Source organism: Lipotes vexillifer, unplaced genomic scaffold (genome assembly GCF_000442215.2).
Source record: "Lipotes vexillifer unplaced genomic scaffold, Lipotes_vexillifer_v1.1 scaffold325, whole genome shotgun sequence".
Lineage (NCBI taxonomy): Eukaryota > Metazoa > Chordata > Mammalia > Artiodactyla > Lipotidae > Lipotes > Lipotes vexillifer.
The window spans coordinates 604,401-625,754 of record NW_006799313.1 but is presented as its reverse complement, the minus strand read 5'-3'; the positions used below and the strand labels follow the sequence as shown (position 1 = coordinate 625,754).

General features: G+C 39.4%; 1 protein-coding gene across 3 annotated transcripts in view; it reads left to right on the top strand.

Moving 5' to 3' along the window:
- Positions 1–20,895, top strand: part of CPEB3 (cytoplasmic polyadenylation element binding protein 3) — a 178,600-nt gene extending 157,705 nt beyond the window's left edge. The window contains exon 10 of one of the 3 annotated variants that reach the window (XM_007471556.1): positions 17,096–20,895. In XM_007471556.1, the coding sequence (XP_007471618.1) occupies positions 17,096–17,323 (228 nt within the window). In that variant the 3' untranslated portion in view covers positions 17,324–20,895. The remainder of the gene's footprint in view (positions 1–17,095) is intronic. The other 2 variants (XM_007471555.1, XM_007471557.1) reach the window with 2 other exon arrangements.
- Positions 20,896–21,354: the final 459 nt, after the last annotated feature.

The following is a 21,354-nucleotide window of genomic DNA, read 5'->3' as shown; positions in this document are numbered from 1 at the left end:
CAGGTAAAAAAAAAAAAAAAAAAAAAAAAAAAGATCAAGTGGGAGAACATCAAGTCTAAACACCTCCCTGTGCAATTGTACAGTGCTTGTTAATGCTTCCAGCAAAGGCTGTTCTTAGGGCATACACTGGACTAGAATAAGTAAAGTACTAAATATGTTGTATTACAAAGTTTCACCTATACTCTCTATGGTTGACTGACTAATTTTGCGTAGTAGACCTAAGTTTCTTAGGAGGTGAAAGTTTCAATTGGTGATGAATTTTTTTTATAGTCAACAAGATTACATTTTCTTTAAGACATAGATCAAATTACAAAAGCCAGTGCTTAAAATAAATAGTCTATTTGCTGCATCTACTGGGATCCTTAAAAGTAAGTAGTGGTGGTTTGTTTTTTAATTAAAATGAATGAAGTTTTACAGAATTTTGAAACACTCTGAATCAGTGGAAACTCAGGGGTGATAAACATTCAGCTCCATTCCTAGTTTTCAAGTGCCCACAGCACCCCTTCTGTATCAGTAATTCCCCTACAGACTGTAAGCTCCACAGAGCTTACCCATTGCTTGATGTACAGACACAGTAGATGCTTGATAAACCTTTGCTGAATTGACAAATGGTGTTATGTGGAGTGTTCTCTTAACTACTGCTGCTGGTGGACTTGCTAGTGCCTATACATTTGTGAGTCTGAAGCCCCAGATTCCATTACATTTAGACCGCTCTTGCCCCCATCACTGGTGATCCCAGGCAATAAACTTAACCAGAAGAGCGCTTATGTTCTCATCTCTATCACAGTAGCTTTCTTTGTTCCCCTCTGAAGCCAGAACTAATGAGACTTCTCAGGAGGTAGGTCCTAGAGATGATAAAAGAAGGTTCCACTTGCTCATGCTTATATCTTTACTTTGCTCTCAACCTCCTGGCCTATTCCTTAGTTAGAAGGAAGCACACTTATCCCAGGGATTACAGTAATCTTTGAACCCCTTTAAGCATCATAGAAAGTTCAGGTACTGTTTGTTTTATGGCCTGCCTCTACTCCCACCCCTGCTATGCTCATGCCCTCAGCATTGATTCCCATACGACTTTGACGTAGGTAAAAAAGAAAGAAGTGGCTTTTCTTTTGTTAGCGTAATCATAGGCCATGCTATAGAAATATATTTGGCACATCAAACTTCTCAAGACTCAGGAAAGCCATTGACTGTTTTCTGCTCATTGTATTTGGGTTAACCATACCCTCCATATCTTAGAGTAGTTCTTGATAAACATTTAGGGTAACAGCCAGTTGTAATGGAAGGAGCATGGAGTTTGAAGCTAGAACAGATTCCACTACAGTTAAACCTTTGCTGCACCAGTCACTGGTGACTCAAGCAAGTTACTCAATGCTGGGAGCCTTGGGTCCTCATCTGCAACTCCTTCCTGGGGATGGTGTGAAGATTAAATGAGATTTGAAGATTGAACAGCCAGAGTCATATGGCAGTTAATAGATGTTTAACTGGCACTTGCTGGTTAATAGTATTCATCTTGCTGGAAGTATACTTACACTGTTGTTAATATTACATAGCTTGAACTTTATCGGTTGCTCTGCTGAAGATGCAGTGAAAAGATACACTGGTTAGTGAAAAGGGCACTGGCTAGAGTCAGATGACCAGGTCTAGATCTGGTCCTGTTCCTGGTGGGCTGTGTGATTTTGAGCAGGTCACTTTTAAATTCTGAGTTTCAGTGTATAATGAGGGCAGTAGTAATAGCTTTGTGTATCCGCCTAGATTGTTGAGAAGCCCAGAAGAGATACTGAGCAAGAAAGTAATATATACAGTGTGACTCACTGGACACATGTAGAGTGGGACTGTTGTGGGCAAAAGAATGCCATCTCCATACACATGGTGTCAAAAGGGACCTATCAGTTCCTTCAGTGCCCTAGGATGAGAGTCATGTAAGTGGGAGAACTGGAAATCATTGAAAGTGATGGATTCCTTTGTCTCCCTGTCTCCCAGCTCCATCTTCATGCTCTTTGTTTGCCCTGACCAAGGTGCAGACCATTTTCTTTACTATAAGAGAAGGAAGTCAACTTCCACCTTGAGTGGGGCTCCTTTTTCACCGGTCTTCTGTGAATATTACACTCCTCTCTCCCAAACTGTTACTCTATCCTCTTGTTTTCTTCTTGCTTTGAACATGGCCAGCAATACCTTATTTTGTTGTCTCTGGCATTCTGAGCCTCTGTTAACTGCACCGTTTGCTGTAGATGCTTTTTTAGGTTGATACTACTTTTATATTTATGTGTCTTTCTTCTGAAGCTTAAGTTTGAGCTTTCCAGAGAGCTCCCATTATATGTAAGCATATTAGTATTTCCTTAGGTAATGCCCTTTTTCTTTCTCAGGGGCTCTGTTCTTGATTGACCATGGAGAATTTCTGTCGTTGGGCACACCCTTCTTTCCTGAATAACCCTTCCAGGTTTTTAGCAATAGTCACATAGCTAAGGTTTTGAAGCTTTGAAAGTCAGTGGCAGGTGTCTACCTGTGCCCACAATCGCTTTTCCTTGCTATTGCAAATTCCAAGATGCTATAGTCTTTTTCTCCTTCATTCTAATGTTAGCCTGAAGTTGCTTTTAAACCGAGGCCTTGACTGTTTTGAATAGCTTCAACCTTTATTATCCTTCCGGTCAAAGGAATCTCTTTTGCTGTCTGTATCATTATAAATGCAGATTCAGTGGAATCAGCAGATTTAAAAAAACAAAAACAAGTATAGATGGCATTTTACAGGCCACTTGCTTCGTGTTTTGCAGCCCTTTCCTCTTTCACTGTTTGCCCCATATGGAGAGTGGGAGAGGGCCTCCTGCAGAGCAGCAATGTCTGGAATCATGGAAGTTCTAGCACTGTTTAAGGTGTATGTTCTCAGGCTTCACCTTTCCTAGGTAAACTGTGGGGGGTAAATGAAGAAGGATCTGATTGGTATATTTCATTAACCTCTTTTATATCCAACCACTGTGTTTCAAAAGAGACATCTCTTTTGAGAGTTTATATGTTTATGTATCGTCGCCGTTGTTGTTATTGCTGCTCTTTGGCTAAGCTTTTAGATGGAGTGATTTATGGGGAAAATACAACCTTTACAGATTTGATTACTTATCATCGTAGAGACTTCTGGCTTGCCTATGAATATAAAATATGCCAATATGCGACAGTTACAGAAACAGTTGCACCTATGGCTTTGGCACTTTTATCTCTGCTGTCATCTCACTCATCCATGTCATCTTCTTTCAAGAAGAGGTGATTTAAAAAATTTTTGTTTCGGTAACAACTTTATTGAGATATAATTCATATACCCTACAAATCAACAATTTAAAGTATTCAATTCAGTTTTTAGTATATTTACATAGTTGTACAATCATCACCACAGTCAATTTTAGAACACAGGAAAAAGTATTTGAATGTGCATCCTTCAAGTCTGCAATAAAAGGATCAATTGAATAATGACCCAGTGAGGACACAGGGAGTTGGGGGATAGTGCATTTATCCTGTATAATTTTACTCAGCTCATTATAGGGAGGGGATCCTACTTATTAACTTGTGCTCTTTGAAGTCACAGGAACAAGGCAGCCCAGGCTGTTGGGGCAAATTTCTGCCCCCTGCTATGGCAGTAATTAGGGTCCCCTGAGAATATGTGACTTGTTGGAGTGGGCTGATAAATCTACGCATCAACAAGCTTTTCGCCGTAGTATGCATAGCAATGGGAGGACTAGCAGAGGTGGAAGAGGCTTCTAATGGTAGTTCCTTACGCAGCTGCCATGATCTTGACTCTGCCACCTGGGCCCAGAGGTCTGAATGGGAGTGCTTGGCACTTGGCTGACACTCAGTAAGTGTGTAGAATAAACTAGGATGGTATATGGGAGAGCGAGGACTAGAAGCAACTCCAATTTGAACTTTTGCCCAACTCCAATTCATTCTTTACATTAAAAAACTAAAGCGATCTTTTAATATCATGATTTGAATCACATCTTTCCCTCCTTTAAACCTTTTGATTATGTTCTACTGCTCTTTGGTTAAAGGTCAAAGTCCTTAATTAACACTGCCTACATGACCCTTCGTGTACTACATACTACCTCTGCCTCAGCTCCCATTTCCTCATCTTGAGCCGATCACAACTGGCCTTTTTCTCTACTTTACAGGGTGATTATGGATACTGTTTCCTCTGCCTGCCTAAAGCTCACTTTTCCTTCAGGTCTCAGCTTAATTGTGAAAACTTTAGGAATCCTTTCTTCAGTGGATCTTACATCTTCCCCATAGATCATTGTCATAATACCATCTATTATTCCTTTGTGGCATTAAATACCTCTGTAATGAAGCAATGCTTTAATGTCCACCTATGCTTCTAGACTCTGCAGTCGATGAGGGCAATCAATGACTGTGTGTCTCTCGTGTTAGCTACTGTATACTCAATAATTGACACACAGTGGACACACATTATTTAATTATATTTGAGTGAATGAATGAGTTGTTGAATGAATGCTGATTGAGAGCTTCCAGATGGGAAGCCCTTTGGCATGTCCAACTGTCCACCAGAGGGCACTCTGCACAGCTTTCTTTTTTTACTTAGTTAAGCACGCACTTGAGTAATAAAGAAGTTTAGGTTTTGCTGTTTAGCATATCAAAAAGTATTCTTTGACACTTATAGTACATTAAAGCTAGACTTTAACTTGGGCATGACCTCATCCAACCCCCTTTATTTGCAACAGAGAAGAATCTAGGAGAGGCTTGGAGACTCTCAAGACACCTGTAATTGACATGAGAGCTGCCTCTGCTTATGGAACTCCCTTCCCGAACGTTGCTGCTCATCCAGGGTCTAATGTTTCTTTAAACCCACTTCTTCTGTGAAGTCATTTTTCCACAGACCTGGGTAGGAACCCCTGAGTTGTATTATAGGTCCTTTAGTTAGTTTTATACGTGTTTCCATATTTCATGTAACTTTTCAGGTGAACATATACTGCACAGAGCAGGGCACATCTGGAGTTTGATATCAGAATTTGTCAGTATGTCTATAGGTCATTTTGAATATTAACAAAATGAATTTGAAATTTTTTTTTGCAATTGTTTTGCTTTTGATTTTTATTTTGTCTTCATGTAAACCCTTTTTTAAGTCAGTGTGAGCCAATGCAAGTCCACTGGATTATAACGTTTAGTGAAACCGGCATTTTTGCTGTCATAATGACCCTTGTTATTGAACATTATTATAAATGAGACAAATACAATTCATGCCTCAGTTTTTACTTCAAAAGAGAAGTTATTAACATGTTGAAATAAATCCTTTACATTTATGCATATTTTATGGCTAATGTTCAACAGTTACTGGTCAACTGGTTATTCATCCCTATGATGACAATATCGAAGTTGTATGATACCCAGCACAGAGTTCTCAGCATTTCTTCTGCCTTGGCATACACTCTCATGGGTAACAGAGTCTCCCTAGAACACTAATGCGGGGGGGGGGGGGTTTATGTATTTAAGGGTCCCACACCCACTCCTGCCATCATCACCCACAGAACCATGGCTGTAGTAAAAAAAAAAAAAAAAAAAAGTGTCCTGGCTTAGGAACTGAGAAATCTGAGTTTATACTCCTAGCTCTTCTCCCAGCCATGATGTGACCTTGGGCAAGTTACTTAACCTTTTGAGGCTTGATTTTATTGTCCCAGAGTAACAAGAACACTAGCCTAACAGTCTTAAGGTTTATTACACAGATAAACAATGAAGGTGAAGAATTGCTCTGGAAAGTTATTAGGCTGTACAGATGTTGATTTGTATCATTGCTGAACTTGGCCTATTTAAACTGTGCTGTTGGTTCCTAACCATATGTCCAAGACTAATAGTTGATTCGCTCTCTTTTTTTTTTTGTCTTTTAAAGTGCCTACTCAGTTTCACTCAGAATCTTTAATATAAGGATAATGAAATAGTTGAAGTTGACACTAAAAATAATAAAAAGAAAAAAGAAAATTTAACATAAGTGCCCATCTGTCAACATGCAAGTTGGATGTTAGTCAAGACATGTATGTAGAGACTCAAGTTTCCTTTAAAGGTGTCAACACCTGGATGCATTTTCTATTTAAAGGATTGAAGGTGTTTCTCTCTTTAGTCTAGAAAGAGGTGTTTTTACCAATATCTTCTCTGATAATGAAACGATTTTGAACCTGAAATTGAGTAAAAGGTTAGGATTAACTTTTACTTATATTCTTTTGAACAGTGTTTCTGTAGAAAACTGGAACAGTTTAAAGTATTTAAGTACAATAAGGGCAAAAGAGGGCACCTGTACTCATTCTGTCTGTTTTAATGGTATTTTTAGAAGTGATGTCAAGCGAACACTTAAGATGTGAAAGCTCTGCTAAATCCAGTTTTCTTTATAACTCGTCTAGGTCACTTACATATGAAAGATTTTTGTAGTGTGAAAAATGAGATCATTAGAAAATGGGTAATCTTTTTAAAACGTGGCCATTTTTCTGCTCTCTTGTCTACTCTCCATGGTCCTGAGAAAATTTGTAAGGGTAGAATCAGTTGAGTCTCCCTTAATCTAAAAAAAAACCATATGATTTGATTTATGTGAACTATTTCTTTATAAAAAATCTCAGGGATTCCTCCCACAGCTATTGTTTAGCACAGCTATTGTTCTAGTAGAAAGGATATTAGTCTAGAATCAGCCAATCTTGGGTTTAGTCTTAACTATATCTACTAATTGTGTAGCTTGAAGGAAGGACGTGTGTATGTGTGTTAAAGTGGTTTTGAAAACTATAAAGTACTGTGTCAATACACAGTGACACTGACAACACATTAATTTACATGAAATCATAAATGACTAATATTTGAGCTCTTCTGGAAGATGTTTATTAGACAGTCTAATTGGAATTTCACATTATAAAAAGGAGTTAAATATTTCAGGCAAGATAGGGGTAATGTTGGTTGGTTATTTGGGTTTGTGAAACAGGAGGAGGAACTCTCAGTAGGCAGGTCTGCCCTGCCCAGGAATCTGCCCCTAAAATTAGTTCCCCAAATCATCATTTCCTACATTGTTCTCCATGAAACATGAATCCCTTGGGATTTTAATATTTATTTTATTAAAAAAATCTTTTTCGGGCTTCCCTGGTGGCGCAGTGGTTGAGAGTCCGCCTGCCGATGCAGGGGATACGGGTTCGTGCCCCGGTCTGGGAAGATCCCACATGCCGTGGAGCGGCTGGGCCCGTGAGCCATGGCCGTTGAGCCTGCTCGTCCGGAGCCTGTGCTCCACAATGGGAGAGGCCACAACAGTGAGAGGCCCACATACCGCAAAAAAAAAAAAAAAAATCTTTTTCTAAGTCAAATGAGTTTAGAAATGCTTTCTTGAAGAAAGTTAAATAGGCTAGTTTATTCTAGGACTTCTTAGAAGCTTTTATATACTAATCTCATTGTGAACATCCAAGAAGGAAACAATACGCAATTTTTCACAAATTTTTTGATCATGGAACTCTTCTAAAATGTACCATCTCTTGGGAATAGTGTTCCAGGGAACCCAGTTGAGTAATTAGTGTTTTCAGCTTCTTTTCTTCTTTCATGCTCAAAATCAAAAGTTTAGTAAGCAGTTGATTGTTTTTCCCTTCCTCGGTCCTTTTTCCAAGTTTGTCCCACCCACCATATAGTCTCTCTCTTTTTTTTTTTGTTTTCTTATTGTGGTGAAAAAAAGCACATGAGATCTACCATCTTAACAAATTAAGTGTACAGTACAGTATTGTTAACCATAAGACCAATGTTATACTGCAGATCGCTAGAACTTTTTCATCTTGCGTAATCGAAACTTTATACGCTTTGAACAGCAACTCCCCACTTCCCCCTGCCCCCAACCCCTGGCAATCACCATTCTACTTTCTGCTTTCTATGAGTTTGACTACTTTAGATTCCTCATATGGAATCATGTGGTGTTTGTCCTCTTGTGAATGGCTTATTTCATTTAGCATAATGTCCTTTAAGTTCATCCATGTTGTCACATGTGACAGGATTTCCTTCCTTATTACTGCTGGATAATATACTGTTTTATCTATATACTACATTTTCTTTGTGCATTCATCTGTCAGTGGGCATTTAAGTTGCTCCCACACCTTGCTTATTGTGAATAATGCTGCAGTGAGCATAATAGTGCAAATATCTCTTCAAGATCCTGCTTTCAGTTCTTTTGACTACCCAGAAATGGAATTGCTGGACATGAGTCTTCTATCTACAAAGGGTTGGGGTGGGGTAGCTGCATATTCAGAATGCTGGGAAGGGCACTGAAAGCATGGTTGCTATTCTCTTTTGTATTTGTAGTCCTTCATCTCTTGATTTCTTGAGATTATCTATTGTATCTCTCTAACACATCAGTCTCTATATAAGAAGGGAAAATAGTTTTGAAATCAGTATACCATTGGGAAATAATGTTCTCTTGACTATTTTAGCTTATGTAGAAGACCTGAGAGTCTGACTTTGTTAGCTAATTTGGAGCTTTCTGATGCTTTTATTTAAGGAACATTGTGATAGTTAAGCCATAGCACATCATATTTGCTTTGAATAGCACTTTTTAGCATAACCCATTTTTTATTTAGTGAGATGTTACCCACTGCACCTTTCTTTGCAAGCACTTCGAGTACTTCACACATTTAATCTTTTTTTCTCTCTTCACTAAAAACATGTTGGGCCTGAATTTTAGCTAAAGATGATCAAAGGCTTTATATTTTTAGCCTACATGAAGATTAATATGAACTAGTAACCATACTAACAGAAGTGCTGATAATACTACTCTTTGTCCCTGGCCACAGCTAGAATATATGAGATGACTCAATAGCAAAAGAAGTGAGGGTTCTGACGACCTGTTCCCAGACTATTTCTGCTCCTAGCCTTAGTCTGGGACTCCCACAACCCAGCCTTGAACTTGCTGCTGTTACTGGCCCTGGCCTTGATCTGGCTTGAAAGTTTCCCAGCTGTAGCTATAGCTATGTTTGGTTTGACCCTTTGAGAGGAAGCAACACCCAGAAGTGAGTTCAGATATTTTCTGAATACCACATGGGCTTATTTTGAAGCCCTGGGAGTCTCAGAGCGTTTGACTAGAAATAGCTTTTAAAATAGAGTTTGGGGTCATCTTAAGAAAGAGAGAAAAATATTCCTCTTCTCTGAATGGCATGGGACCTTTTTGTCTTGTCTCTCCTTCCTGGTCTTGACCCCTCATCTCTTCTGTCCTTTGCTCTCTTTTTTATGTCTTCTCCTGTGGAATTGTGATAATTTTTAATATGAAAACTCTTTAGAGTGATTAAGTGTTCTTCTTTCCTTCTCATATTTGAGTTTAGACGCTAGTTATGAGATTGTTAATGGGAAAAAGACAACCACAGTTTTTTAAAGTAGTTATCTCAGTAGGATATTCAAGTTCTTTGACCCCAGAAGGCAGGGGTATCAGTCGGTTAGCAATTTCTTGGTGAATGCTTATTTTTACTTGGAAGAGCTGGTCCAAACCTCTAATATAGTAGAGGAAGCTGTGGCCTGCAATGTTATGATGTAGCCAGTTAAATGGATAGAGCCAGAGGGCTCTGCACGTCCGCATCCTGGGGGGTTGGGGAGTGGTGATGCCATGGCAGTCATGCATTTTATAGATTTTAAATGACTTTCTTACCCATTGTTCTCTATATGATATACTCTTCCACTACTAGAAATTGATTTGGGGCTGATTTATACCCTCACCTCCAGCCCCACTCCCAAGCAGCATGGAAGGAAACGAGATTAGAGAGTGAATGTATGGAGTATGCAGGATTCTGTCAGCTAGACCGTCTTCGTTTCATGAAAAAGTAATCTTAAGACCAAACAGAGCACTCACAGATCTCTCTGTGTTCTATAGACATATAGCAAAGGTGTCAACATTAGCACACATAAGTACATTTCCTTGTGGGAAAGGCATAAGGGTGATTTTAAAACCTTTCTTCCCCTAGCACTTGAAAATATGAAAAATGGTCAATCCCATCCTTTGAAAGGTAAAAAGAAAATAAAATTCAACCATTTTCGCTGTGTTTATTTTAATCTATCCCAGATTTCTTCTAAAATTAATAACTGCGAATTTGCTATAACTGGAAGGTTGTGGATAACTTTGTTGCTAAGGTAAAGCTATTTTCACGTTGCTGCTTTAATTTCCTAGGCATCTGTCATCTGCTTTCTAAACAGCAGGATTCCAGCTCATAGTTGAAAAACTAAAAATTTATGTTTAAACATTCTTAGTATTTGCCTGCTGGTGGAGGACTTGCTTTAGCAACTGTAAAGACACCGTGTTTAGTGGGAATGGTAATGAGGTTACTGTGGATTTTAGGCCTGGATAGATGTACTCTGTGACACATGCCAAGAAGATTAGGAATACGTTATGTTTAAAGCTTTGAGTACACCAAACAAATTGGTCTTTCCAGGAAGCATGTTGCTCCAGATGGTAAGAAATGGCCTGCCTGACTTCTGGGCAGGCCTTTCCAGACAGTTATCCCGGTTAAATTATACCTCTTCACTTGGCCTCTGTCTCCAGTTTGTCCACTCTGACTCCATTATCTGAAATCATTGCTGCTACTCATCTTCCAGCCACCTGTAAACATGCCTTGGGATGGCTGGGTATCTGACAGACTTAATTTGTTTTTTTTCCTGTCACCAAAGGGCAGACTGCAGCAGGGGCCAGCTGTTCTTAATAATGACCTTTAGCACATAATTCAAGCTGAGCCTGACCTTGGCTAATGCCTTCTTTCTCATTTCTACAACGTTCCGGGTCCAAGGAGAGAGAACTCTGGACCTGTGAATAGTTTATGGTCTCCCTAGGTATCACCTCTCTGCCACCAAGAGCTGTTAGTCATTGCTTTATTTACTTTAAGAGGTCATTATGTTGACCAATATCAAAATGACTGCCAAACAAAATATTTTCCCTAAGCTTGTTAGAAACACAACAGTATCAACCTTGAGATTAGTTTATTAAAGTATTACTTTTTCTTCGCCTATATCATTCTACCTATATTATTCCCTTTTTCCATCTTTTTATAGCCACTTATCCAACATTCCCCATCAGTCTTCCTTATCTTTAATAGTTATCCCTCATCAATAAGTTACACATGTTCTCAGCATCCCTGGGTATGATCACCTCCATACATTCACCTATGGTCACCATTAGGTGTGTAGTATGAATTCAAGCATTTCTCTCTGTGGGAAGTTCTCATCTCCTGGTCCTGTAAGTCTCTTTGAACCAGAAGGTCAGCTTGGTGATTTGATTGGCTCTGTGAAGAGCTCTAGTATTTGAACTTTAATGGTCATGTAGATCACTAATGTGATCCCAATAGGTTGGTGTCTCCAAACTGCTGTAGCTTAATGATACTCCAGGTGTTTTAGGTGGTTAACAGAGAAGCCTCTTTTTATTTTATGTTATTTTATTTTAAATTTTATTTTTATTTTATTTGGGGGTATAGTTGATTTACAGTGTTAGTTTCAGGTGTACAGCAAAGTGATTCAGTTATACATACACATATATCTATTCTTTTTCTGTTTTTATGTTAATAATTATGTATATGTGTATTGGGAAAAATAGAATTAATCTGGATAGTCAGGTAAAACATCAAGTAATAGTACAGATGGTGTTAGGATATGGCAAAAACTACAAATGGTTGGGAATGCCTTTAAGAAACTCTCAAATAGACCATAAATTATTTTAGGGAAGAACTATGTCTTGTTCTCCATTGTATTTCAGTTTTTAATATGGTGGCATATAAGGAATAGGCACTCCATAAATATTCATCAAATGAATGAATCCATTTGAGCCAAAATAATCACCCTTCTTTAGCATAAGGACCACCTAACTACCAGTGTCCTTCATAGTCTAATGCTCAAAAGACCCAAACTCCCTGATAGCTTTCACGGAAGGGCTTTGAAAGGCAACATTTGAGGTGAGGGTTGCAGGGGGCATGACTTTCTTCTGTTTGGTTGGTGGTGAGGTAACAGAGTGGTGTTTCAGGAATCTTAATCATCAACCTTCTGATTCCAACCAGTCAGAGGTCTGTATGCTTATGGTCAGCATGTAGTCACCATCCTCCACCTGGGTGAGGGTCTTAGTTCCTGCAGAACAACTCAAAGATATGTGTCAGATTGTTATGTATTTCCCTTGAGGAGGAACTAGGACTGTGTTTTATCACTGAACTGTTGTTTCTTGACTATTTTTCCTTTGTTTCTGCATTTCTTCACTCCCCTAATTAGTAACTGCTTGAGTCTGCTCTTTGGAACTTAGGAAAAGCCCAGGAAACTAAAGCCTTTTTCTACAAACAAGAAATGGGGGACCCAAGGTGGGGGTTGTATCCAGGAGGGCCCCACACCATCCTGCTCCTTTTCAATCCCCTCCCCTTTTAAAAATTTATTTATTTATTTTTAATAAATTTATTTATTTTTGTCTGCATTGGGTCTTTGTTGCTGGCCGCGGGCTTCTCATTGTGGTGGCTTCTCTTGTTGCGGAGCATCGGCTCTAGTTATGTGGGCTTCAGTAGTCGTGGCACGTGGGCTCAGTAGCTGTGGCTCGTGGGCTTAGTTGCTCCACAGCATGTGGGATGTTCCGAGACAAGGGATCGAACCCACGTCCCCTGCGTTGGCAGGCGGATTCTTAACCACTGCGCCACCAGGGAAGTCCCTGTTCACTTTAAAATGGTTAATTCTTTATGACTTTAACCTCAATTTAAAAAATTAATTTAAGCTCTCAAAAAGAACTGAGGGACAAAATCCCCCACATAACCACAATGCCACTTTTACACCTAAACAAAAGTAACATTTATATATATATATATATATATATATATTACTGGAAAGTGCCCTTTGTGCTAGGCTTGAATCTCCTTAAGTACTCTTTTCACATGTGTATATATTACAAAGGGCTATTGTCTTTCTCCTCTGGCAGCTTTCTTTTGCTGAATGTAAAAGACCAATCCTCTCTCTCACTGCTGGATCCCCTTTTCTGAGCTTTTTGGGACTCAGATCTGGTTGCTGGAGCACCCTGAGTATAGGCATCTACCTGGTGGTAGAAGCAAAGCAGTCCTCAGCTCATGGACCGAAGGTGGAAAAGCTGGCTGCTCCTAGTTCCCCACACACCCTGCCTCTACCAGTAGTCCTCCCATCTCAGGGCAGAGGGGACTTAGTCCACCACTTCGCTCCTTCTTGGCCTTCAAGTACAGGGAGTTCAGGCCAGGTTATATACACTTTCATGAGCCTACAGCTCCCTTCCCCCAGGAGCCCACAATCTCTGCAGATCACATTTTTCCCCAGATCTATTCTGTCCTCAGGTTGCTTGAAGATAAGGAGAGATGCTGACCAAGGCAGAACTATAGATAGGAAATGCCAGAGGAGCAAAGTGGAGTATTAAGTTCAAAGGAGAAAGGAATAGTTCCCTGTGGGACTGAAAGGCTGGGCCTATAGTTAATTTTCGACAAGGTTGGTGAGACCATTCAATGGGTAAAGAATAGTCTCTTCAACAAATGGTCCTGGGGCAACTGGATATCCACATGCTAAAGAATGAAGTTGGACCCCTGTTTCACACTATATACAAAATTAACTTGAAATCAGTTAACCTAACTATAGGAGTTAAAACCATAAAATTCTTAGAAGAAAACATAGGGGCAAGTCTTTTTCTTTTTTAAAAAAAAGTTTATTTATTTATTTTATTTATTTATTTTTGGCTGTGTTGGGTCTTCATTGCTGCATGTGGGCTTTCTCTAGTTGTGGCTAGTGGGGGCTACTCTTCGTTGCGGTGTGTGTGCTTCTCATTGCGGTGGCTTCTCTTGTTGTGGAGCATAAGTCCTAGAGCACGTGGGCTTCAGTAGTTGTGGCATGCGGGCTCAGTAGTTGTGGTGCGTAGGCTCAGTAGTTGTGGCTCACGGGCTTAGTTGTTCCGCAGCATGTGGGATCTTCCTGGACCAGGGCTTGAACCCATGTCCCTTGCATTAGCAGGCGGATTCTTAACCACTGCACCACCAGGGAAGTCCAGGGAGTGAATCTTCTTGACCTTGAATTTGGTAGTGGATTCTTAGCTATGACATCAAAAGGAAGAACAGCAAAAGAAAAAAATAAATTGGACTTGCTCAAAATTAAAAACTTTTGTGCATCAAAGAACATTTTCAAGAAAGTGAAACACAACCTACAAAATAAGAGAAAATATTTGCAAATCATATATCTGATAAAAGTCTAGTATCTAGCATAGATAAAGAAGTCTTACAACTCAACAACAGAAAACAATCCAATTTTTAAAATGGGCAAAGGGCTTGAATAGACCCTTCTCCAAAGAAGGTATACAAATGCCAACAAGTATATGAAAAGATGCTCAATGTTGTCAGTAGGGAATTGCAAATCAGAACCACAGTGAGACATCTCTTCATACCTATTGGGATGACTATAATCACAGAAATGCAGAACAAGTGTTGGTGAGTATATGGAAAAATTGAAACCCTTTTACATTGCTGGTGGGAATGCAAAATGGTACAGCCGCTGTGGAAAACAATTTGACAGTTCCTCAAAAAGTTAATTATAGAATTGTCATATGCCCCAGCAAGTCTGTTCCTAGGTATGTAGTGAGAAGAATTGAAAACAAATATTCAAACAAACATATGTACATACATGTTCATAGCTGCACCATTCACAATGGCCAAAAGGTAGAAATAACCCAAACGTCCATTAATGAATGAATACATAAACAAAATACCATATATATACATGCATATACATACACAAACAATGGAATACTGTTCAGTCATACAAAGGAATCAAATATTGCCATATGCTACGTGGATGAACCCCAAAACATTATGATAAGTGAAAGAAATCAGATACAAAAGGTCACAATTATGTGATCACATTTATATAAAATATCCAGAATAGGTAAATCCATAGAGACAGAAAGCAGATAGGTTGTTGCCAGAGGCTGGGGAGGGAGAGAAGGTAGGGAAAACTGCTTAGTGGCTACAGGGTTTCCTTTTGGGGTGAAGAAAATGTTTTGGAGCTAAATAGAGGTAGTGGTTGTACAGCATTGTGAATATATTTAACGCCACTGAATTGTTCACTTTAAGATTGTTAATTTTATGCTAAGAAGGAAAGAGAAAAGAAAGACTGGGCCTTACCGGGCACAGGAAATTGTTGGGTGGGCTGAGTATGTAGGGTGGGAAGAAAGTGCAGGTAAGTTAGAGACCAGGTCGAGTTTGAGTTGGGGACTAGATGGGAGGGAAATTGGGGCAAATCCTGAAGGCTCTGGCTTACATTTGAGTCGCAGGGGACAGGGAGTAAGTACCCCGTTATACTGAGGCAGCTGGGTTTACTCCTGAAGGTAGGGGAGAGCCTGAAGGGCTTTTGACCAGGCAAGAAACATTGAGAAGGCAGATGATTGAAACATCTACCTGGACATAGGAGAATTGACCCAGGGAAGGCCTGGAGCTTGGTGGCCAGTGCAGAGGCCATCAGTATTGGACAGGTGTGGATGCACGTTGTGGTGGCCTGGACTAGAGAGGAAGCAGGGGGAGTGATAACTACACTTAATGAGGGCATCTGATGTGCCAGGTGCTGTTCTGTGTGCTTTATGTGATTTAACTCATTTGCTCCCCATAGGAACCCTATAAAGTACGAACCGTTCTTTTCCCCCAGTGTACAGATGAGGAAACAGAGGCTCAGAGTACCTGAGAAATTTGCCTAAGGTTGTACAGCTAGTAATGTGGCTGGGATTTGAACCTAGGCAGATGACCCGAGAGCCACTACAGTTTCAATTATGATGCAGAGATGAATGTGAGATTTTTTTTTTTTTTTTTGAAGCCCACTCTCTAACCTGTTAGGTTGAGGAGGGAAAAATAGGAGGAAGGGAACTAGAGCCAGAGCAAAGACATTTTCCCCTTTGGGTTACCAAGGGCTGGGACAGGTCATCTCCAGTGGGTCTTCCAAGCAGAGACAGAACTCCAGGGAATGCCAGAGCCCAACCCCAGGCGTTCCCTATGTCCCTGCTCACCCCATGCTGTCCCACATCAGCCCCTTGGTACCCTGCCCCATGCCCTGCTAGAACCTCCGGGCTGCATCCAGAAGCAGCCCAAATTTGTCAGGCAGTTGGCTCATGTCAAAAAAAATGTGGGTCCCCATCTCCATAACCCCAGCGGCCACAGTGCTTGCTCTTCCCCAGAACAGTTCTAGAGGTCAGCGTGGGAAGGAGCCTGATCACAGAGACTTGCCACCTTCCTGCTAATTTCTAACATTTGGGATGAAAACATTAACGATAGTCCGTTTCTGAGGTTCTTGGAAGCGGACATGGGGGAAAAGTGTGGTAACTTTTGTTCTTCCTTGCTTCTGGTTTTCCTCTAACATAGCCTGCAGGGCTGTGATGAAAAGTTCTCTATTGAAGCTTCCAGTCTTGGAGGAAGATTAAGGCAATAAAATCTAAAAAATAAAAAAGCCTCAATTGTTAGAGTAGCTTCTTAACATCCCCCTAGTCCCCCTTTCCCTGCCATCCATTGTGAACAGTACTGGGAGGTTAGTCTTTTGAAAGCCTTGTGCTTAAAACATTGAAGCCCAGAACCTCACGGTCACCCTTCAACTAGGCTTGCCACCCTCAGTGGGACTCGCCCTTTGGCCCAGCTCCTGCCAAACTTCCCCAAGTACGTGGTCTGCCTTTGCCTACTTTTGGGCTTTGTCCTCGCTGGTTCCTCTCCCTGAAATGCTGTTCGTGCATAGCCAGGTGCTCCAGCCTTCAGGATTCAGCTCATGTGCTTTTACATGTGCTGCCTCTCAATCCCCACCAGCACCCTTTGAGGTAGACCCTGCTATGCCCATCATATAGATATCCAGATGTGTGTGTGTGTCCGTGTATCACCGTTACACCCACTTTACAGATCCACATGTAGAGCAAACAGAAGCACAGAGAGAGGTTACTGCCATCACACAACTAGTAAGTAGTAAGTCAAGGAGCAGATCCCATACTCTCAGCCACTGTCTGATACCAGCTGAGTTCAATACCGAGTCTGACTGGGACATATTAAGTTCCATTATAAACTCTTAAGAGGAAGAAATGTGAGGAAGCTTTGCTAAAATCTTTTTTCCTGTCTTTCCTCTTTGGGTCCAGGTGGAAGTGAAGCCATATGTGCTGGACGATCAGATGTGTGATGAGTGCCAGGGCACACGCTGTGGTGGGAAGTTTGCCCCATTCTTCTGTGCCAACGTCACCTGTCTGCAGTATTACTGCGAATACTGCTGGGCGAGCATACATTCCCGTGCCGGGCGGGAGTTCCACAAACCGCTGGTGAAGGAGGGAGGTGACCGCCCTCGCCATGTCCCGTTCCGCTGGAGCTGAGCCCAGGGTATACCCAGCCACAAGTACTGGTAGTAGATAACAAGGAGGGAAAAGAGAGGGCACTGCCTCAGGGCTTACAGTGTTCTGGAAATCTGTGCATTTGTTCTCGATTTTTAAAGAAGAAATGGGTCTTTTTATTATTATTATTATTATTATTTACAGTCATATTACTGAACTCAGTGTCCAGTATAATGCAGAATTGCAGAGTGTATAACGGTACTGATTTGCACTTTGATTCACACCTTTGTCTGCTTGGTACCTTAACTTCTTACACCTGATTTGTCACTCGTAGACTGCCATTCTCATCAGCGGCCATCAGGTTGATGTCTGTGATTTTTTTTGTTTGTTGTTGTTGTTGTATTGTTATTGTTTTGATCGTTTTTGAACTGGAGCATGCACTTATTTTCAGAAACTTAGAGAATCGCCCCTAGGAGAAGACTTACCAAAGGTAATACTCATGAGTAGGTGGCAGATGTAGCAAAAACTTCACAACAATTCAGCAGTCATTAGCTGGGGTCATTTAGAGTAAGGAAAACCCTTAATGAAAATAAGCCTTTAGTTGCTCTCTATTTTGACATGTAAGGATACCTCATAAGCTGAATCTTTATTTTTCCTTCATGTTTAATTTTTGTTTTGCTGAGGATTTTGGTTAGATCTTTTAGTGTTATGTAAATTTATGCTGCAATAGCTTTTGCTGCTATTAAAGTGGTATTATTAATACCATAATACTCTATTCAGGCTAAGGTATCAATTACAAAAAACCCAACAACATACTTTTGTGACTTAGGAATAGAATCAGCTGCCGAAAGGAGATCAGAATAGACTTGAGAAAGCTTCAACGGAAGGTCACTATTTCTGACTGCATGTTTACTTAATCAGGTTGCTGCATGCAATAAATTTTATATCTGATGTCTAGTATAAAACCTTCCCACAATGCACAAATTAAGAATCTATATAAGCTATAAAATACTGACTTTTTTTAAAAAAGATTTTTTTCATTCAAAGAAATGGTAATTGACTGGAGGAAGGCATGCCTCAATAAATGGAATGCTTCTGAAATTAGGAACAGCCCATAACAGAATGACCTATATTACAACCAATATAAAACCTAGGTGTAGGATATTCTTAAAGCAAATTTGTGGATGGTAGATGAAGTACTTTGCGGTGCTCTGTTATATATTGTGCAATTTATTTTATATAGTAAAGTGATTATGTCTAACTGTGATCAAACTTAACTGTTTAAAGCCTCTGTGTCAGACATTAACGAACTTGACAGTTCATAACTGGTATATTATTAACTAACACATGAGCTCTTAGTTACAATCTCCTAGTGCTTGCACCATTTTACATAGCTTCAGACCTTGTCCAGAAAACCAAAGAGCTCATCTTAGCTTACAAACACTAGGAATATATACAGTATATAGAGATAAGTTGTCAATTGACAAACTAGGCACATTTTAAGAAAGTTGTGTGATCGTGATGCTAAAGAAATGTCTGTACAAAATAAGATGGCCTGGGCAGGGTTGGTTGTCTGGGTGAGAAATTAACTACTTAATTCCCTGGATTTATCCTGTAAAGCTTGAATAGAATTCAGACCTGCTAGTACTACCATGGACATTTTTTTAGCATTCACTCTTGGGCTGCAGATAGTAATATATAAACACACACAATGATTATGAGACTATGTAAATCTTTTTTTAAATCTTCTTCCTATGTTTTGGAATTCTGGGGACAATCTGACTGGATATGACACTGCAGAATAGATTTAAGTCGCTGTGTTTTATGTGCTGTGATGTCCTTGTACTGTCTTAAGTTAATATCGCTTGGTTTTGTTTTGTTTTGTTTCTCCAGTGTTTAGTTGCAATTAACAGCTCTCAAACTATAGTTTGTTTTCAAAAAGGAAAAAACAAAATAGTTTTTTACTGGGTTAAAAATGCTTATTAGAATTCTTCCCCTTTGAGGTTACCTCTGGGCTTTTTGGTAATAATTGCTTTTTTCCAGCCCAGCTGTGGTTTTGTTTGTTTTTTCCTATGTTTGTGGTTTTTTTCATCTGTATAAGAAATTTTGTTATGCACTACTACTTTTTGTATTGTAGACAGTTTTCAAAAGTTGGCTGAAGATTTTTTTGTTTGTTTGTTTTTAAGGAAAAAGGCATGCTTTCTGACTGACATGATCTTTCGCAATACCTCAATTTTGAAATATAGGAAAGAAAATGATATTTTCTAAGTAAGTTTATTCAGAAAAAATATATATTAATTTAATTCTGCAAGAAAAATGGTTTAACAGATGGGTAACTTTATTTTTTTCATGCTTATTTGTGTTTTTTGAAAATGAAGAAGTTAGAGCTTTATAACTATAATATTAAAGATCATATCTAACCTACAGAAATCTACCTAATTATGTGAAAGAAGCAAAACTTTTTGAAGAAACACCCCTCTTTCATGTACTAAAATAATACTGAGATTAAAAAAAAAAAGCTGGAATATTGTACAGCATAAAGCTGAAGTGAAGGTGAAAAAGCATTGTCATAGAGAATAGGTTTCAAAAAAATAAACTCCATTTGGTGCTGAAAGTTGTGAATAGGTGGTGGAAACTACTTTCCCTTAATTTGTATATTTATAATCAAGCGTTGATTGTGCACGACTGACCAGGATTGTGAAAGAGTTCTTCTGTTTGTATTTTTTTAAAGAGAACTTTTTTAGTTTATTAAATTATAACATGTTCCCTTTTGTTTTGTAAATAAATGTGCCCCCAAGTTGTTAATGTTATATTAAAAGAGAGGGTCCTTCAAAAAAATTATTTTTTAAAACACAGAGGTGTTCTGACCTGCAACTTGATGGGAAGCCCCCGGGTATCACAGGTCCTGTTGTGGCCTTTCCTTGATGTGACACTTGAACTAGTCGATTTTTTGAAGGCTATAACCTAACCTCGACTATTTGTTGTTATGTGCAATACTGTTTGTACTGTTTGTATAAAAAATAGAAAAAAAAAAGAAAAGAAAAAAGGCATAAATCTTTATTGCAGATTTATTTTCATTGCAAACTTTAGACATTGTGATTCACTGAAATCATTTTTCTACTGTCAAATATGTACCTTTTCTTCATGCTGGTATTTTTTCAATAGTAATGTAGCCTTTGTACTGAGACAAATTTTCATTGTTATTTTTAGAAAGATTTTTTGCTAAGAAAAAAATTAAACATATTTACATATTTTTCATTTTATTTCGTATTTTCTTTAAGGAGTGCTTTCTCAATCATTAATAGAGTTGTTTCTGGGAGGGACTTTCATATCTGGTCAATGTCATAATATTATTTTGTATTTTTACTTGGAATAAATTAATTTTATGATGCTAATTCTTTAAAAGTTTATTTTTTTCATTTTCAGTTATTTTTGAAGCTAAAACCTTTGTAATATTGTTACTAAAGTGTCTAGTTTTTTGAAATGCAAAGCTTTATGTATTAACTTGCTGATGTGGTTTACAATAGTGTGACAAGGATGAAAATGGTTGGTTATGTAAAGTGATTGGAAAATGTAATGGATAATTGGGTAATAAAATGACAGAATGAGCAGAACATGTGAGATTTTGACAAGCCTTTTCCTTTATTACAGTGGTTTAGTGTAAGACTAGGGATGTCACAGTACAGTTCTCTAGGGATGTCACAGTGGATTTATACAACACCAGGTGCAGCCAAATCTGTGGCCCTGATGATGAAGTCACCCCTTACTGAGATACCACCAAGTTGAGAACCTGGCTGGGTTGACAGAGGGTTTTATTGCTTTTCCCCTCTAACTCTTCATTCTGTCGTGTGTGTGTGTGTGTGTGTGTGTGTGTGTGTGTGTGTGTGTGTGTGTGAATCTGCCACCGACTGCTGTCCACATGTGAGTGGGTACCTTTCACCAGGCCGAATCTTTGCATTTACAGTGGTGACGTCTGAGAGTGAAAGGAGGTCTCTGAGAGGACCAGCCCTCTGGTTAGTTAGACTTGGATGGCAGTGTCTCGCCCGAGTGACCTCCCCGAGCGCACGGGTGGC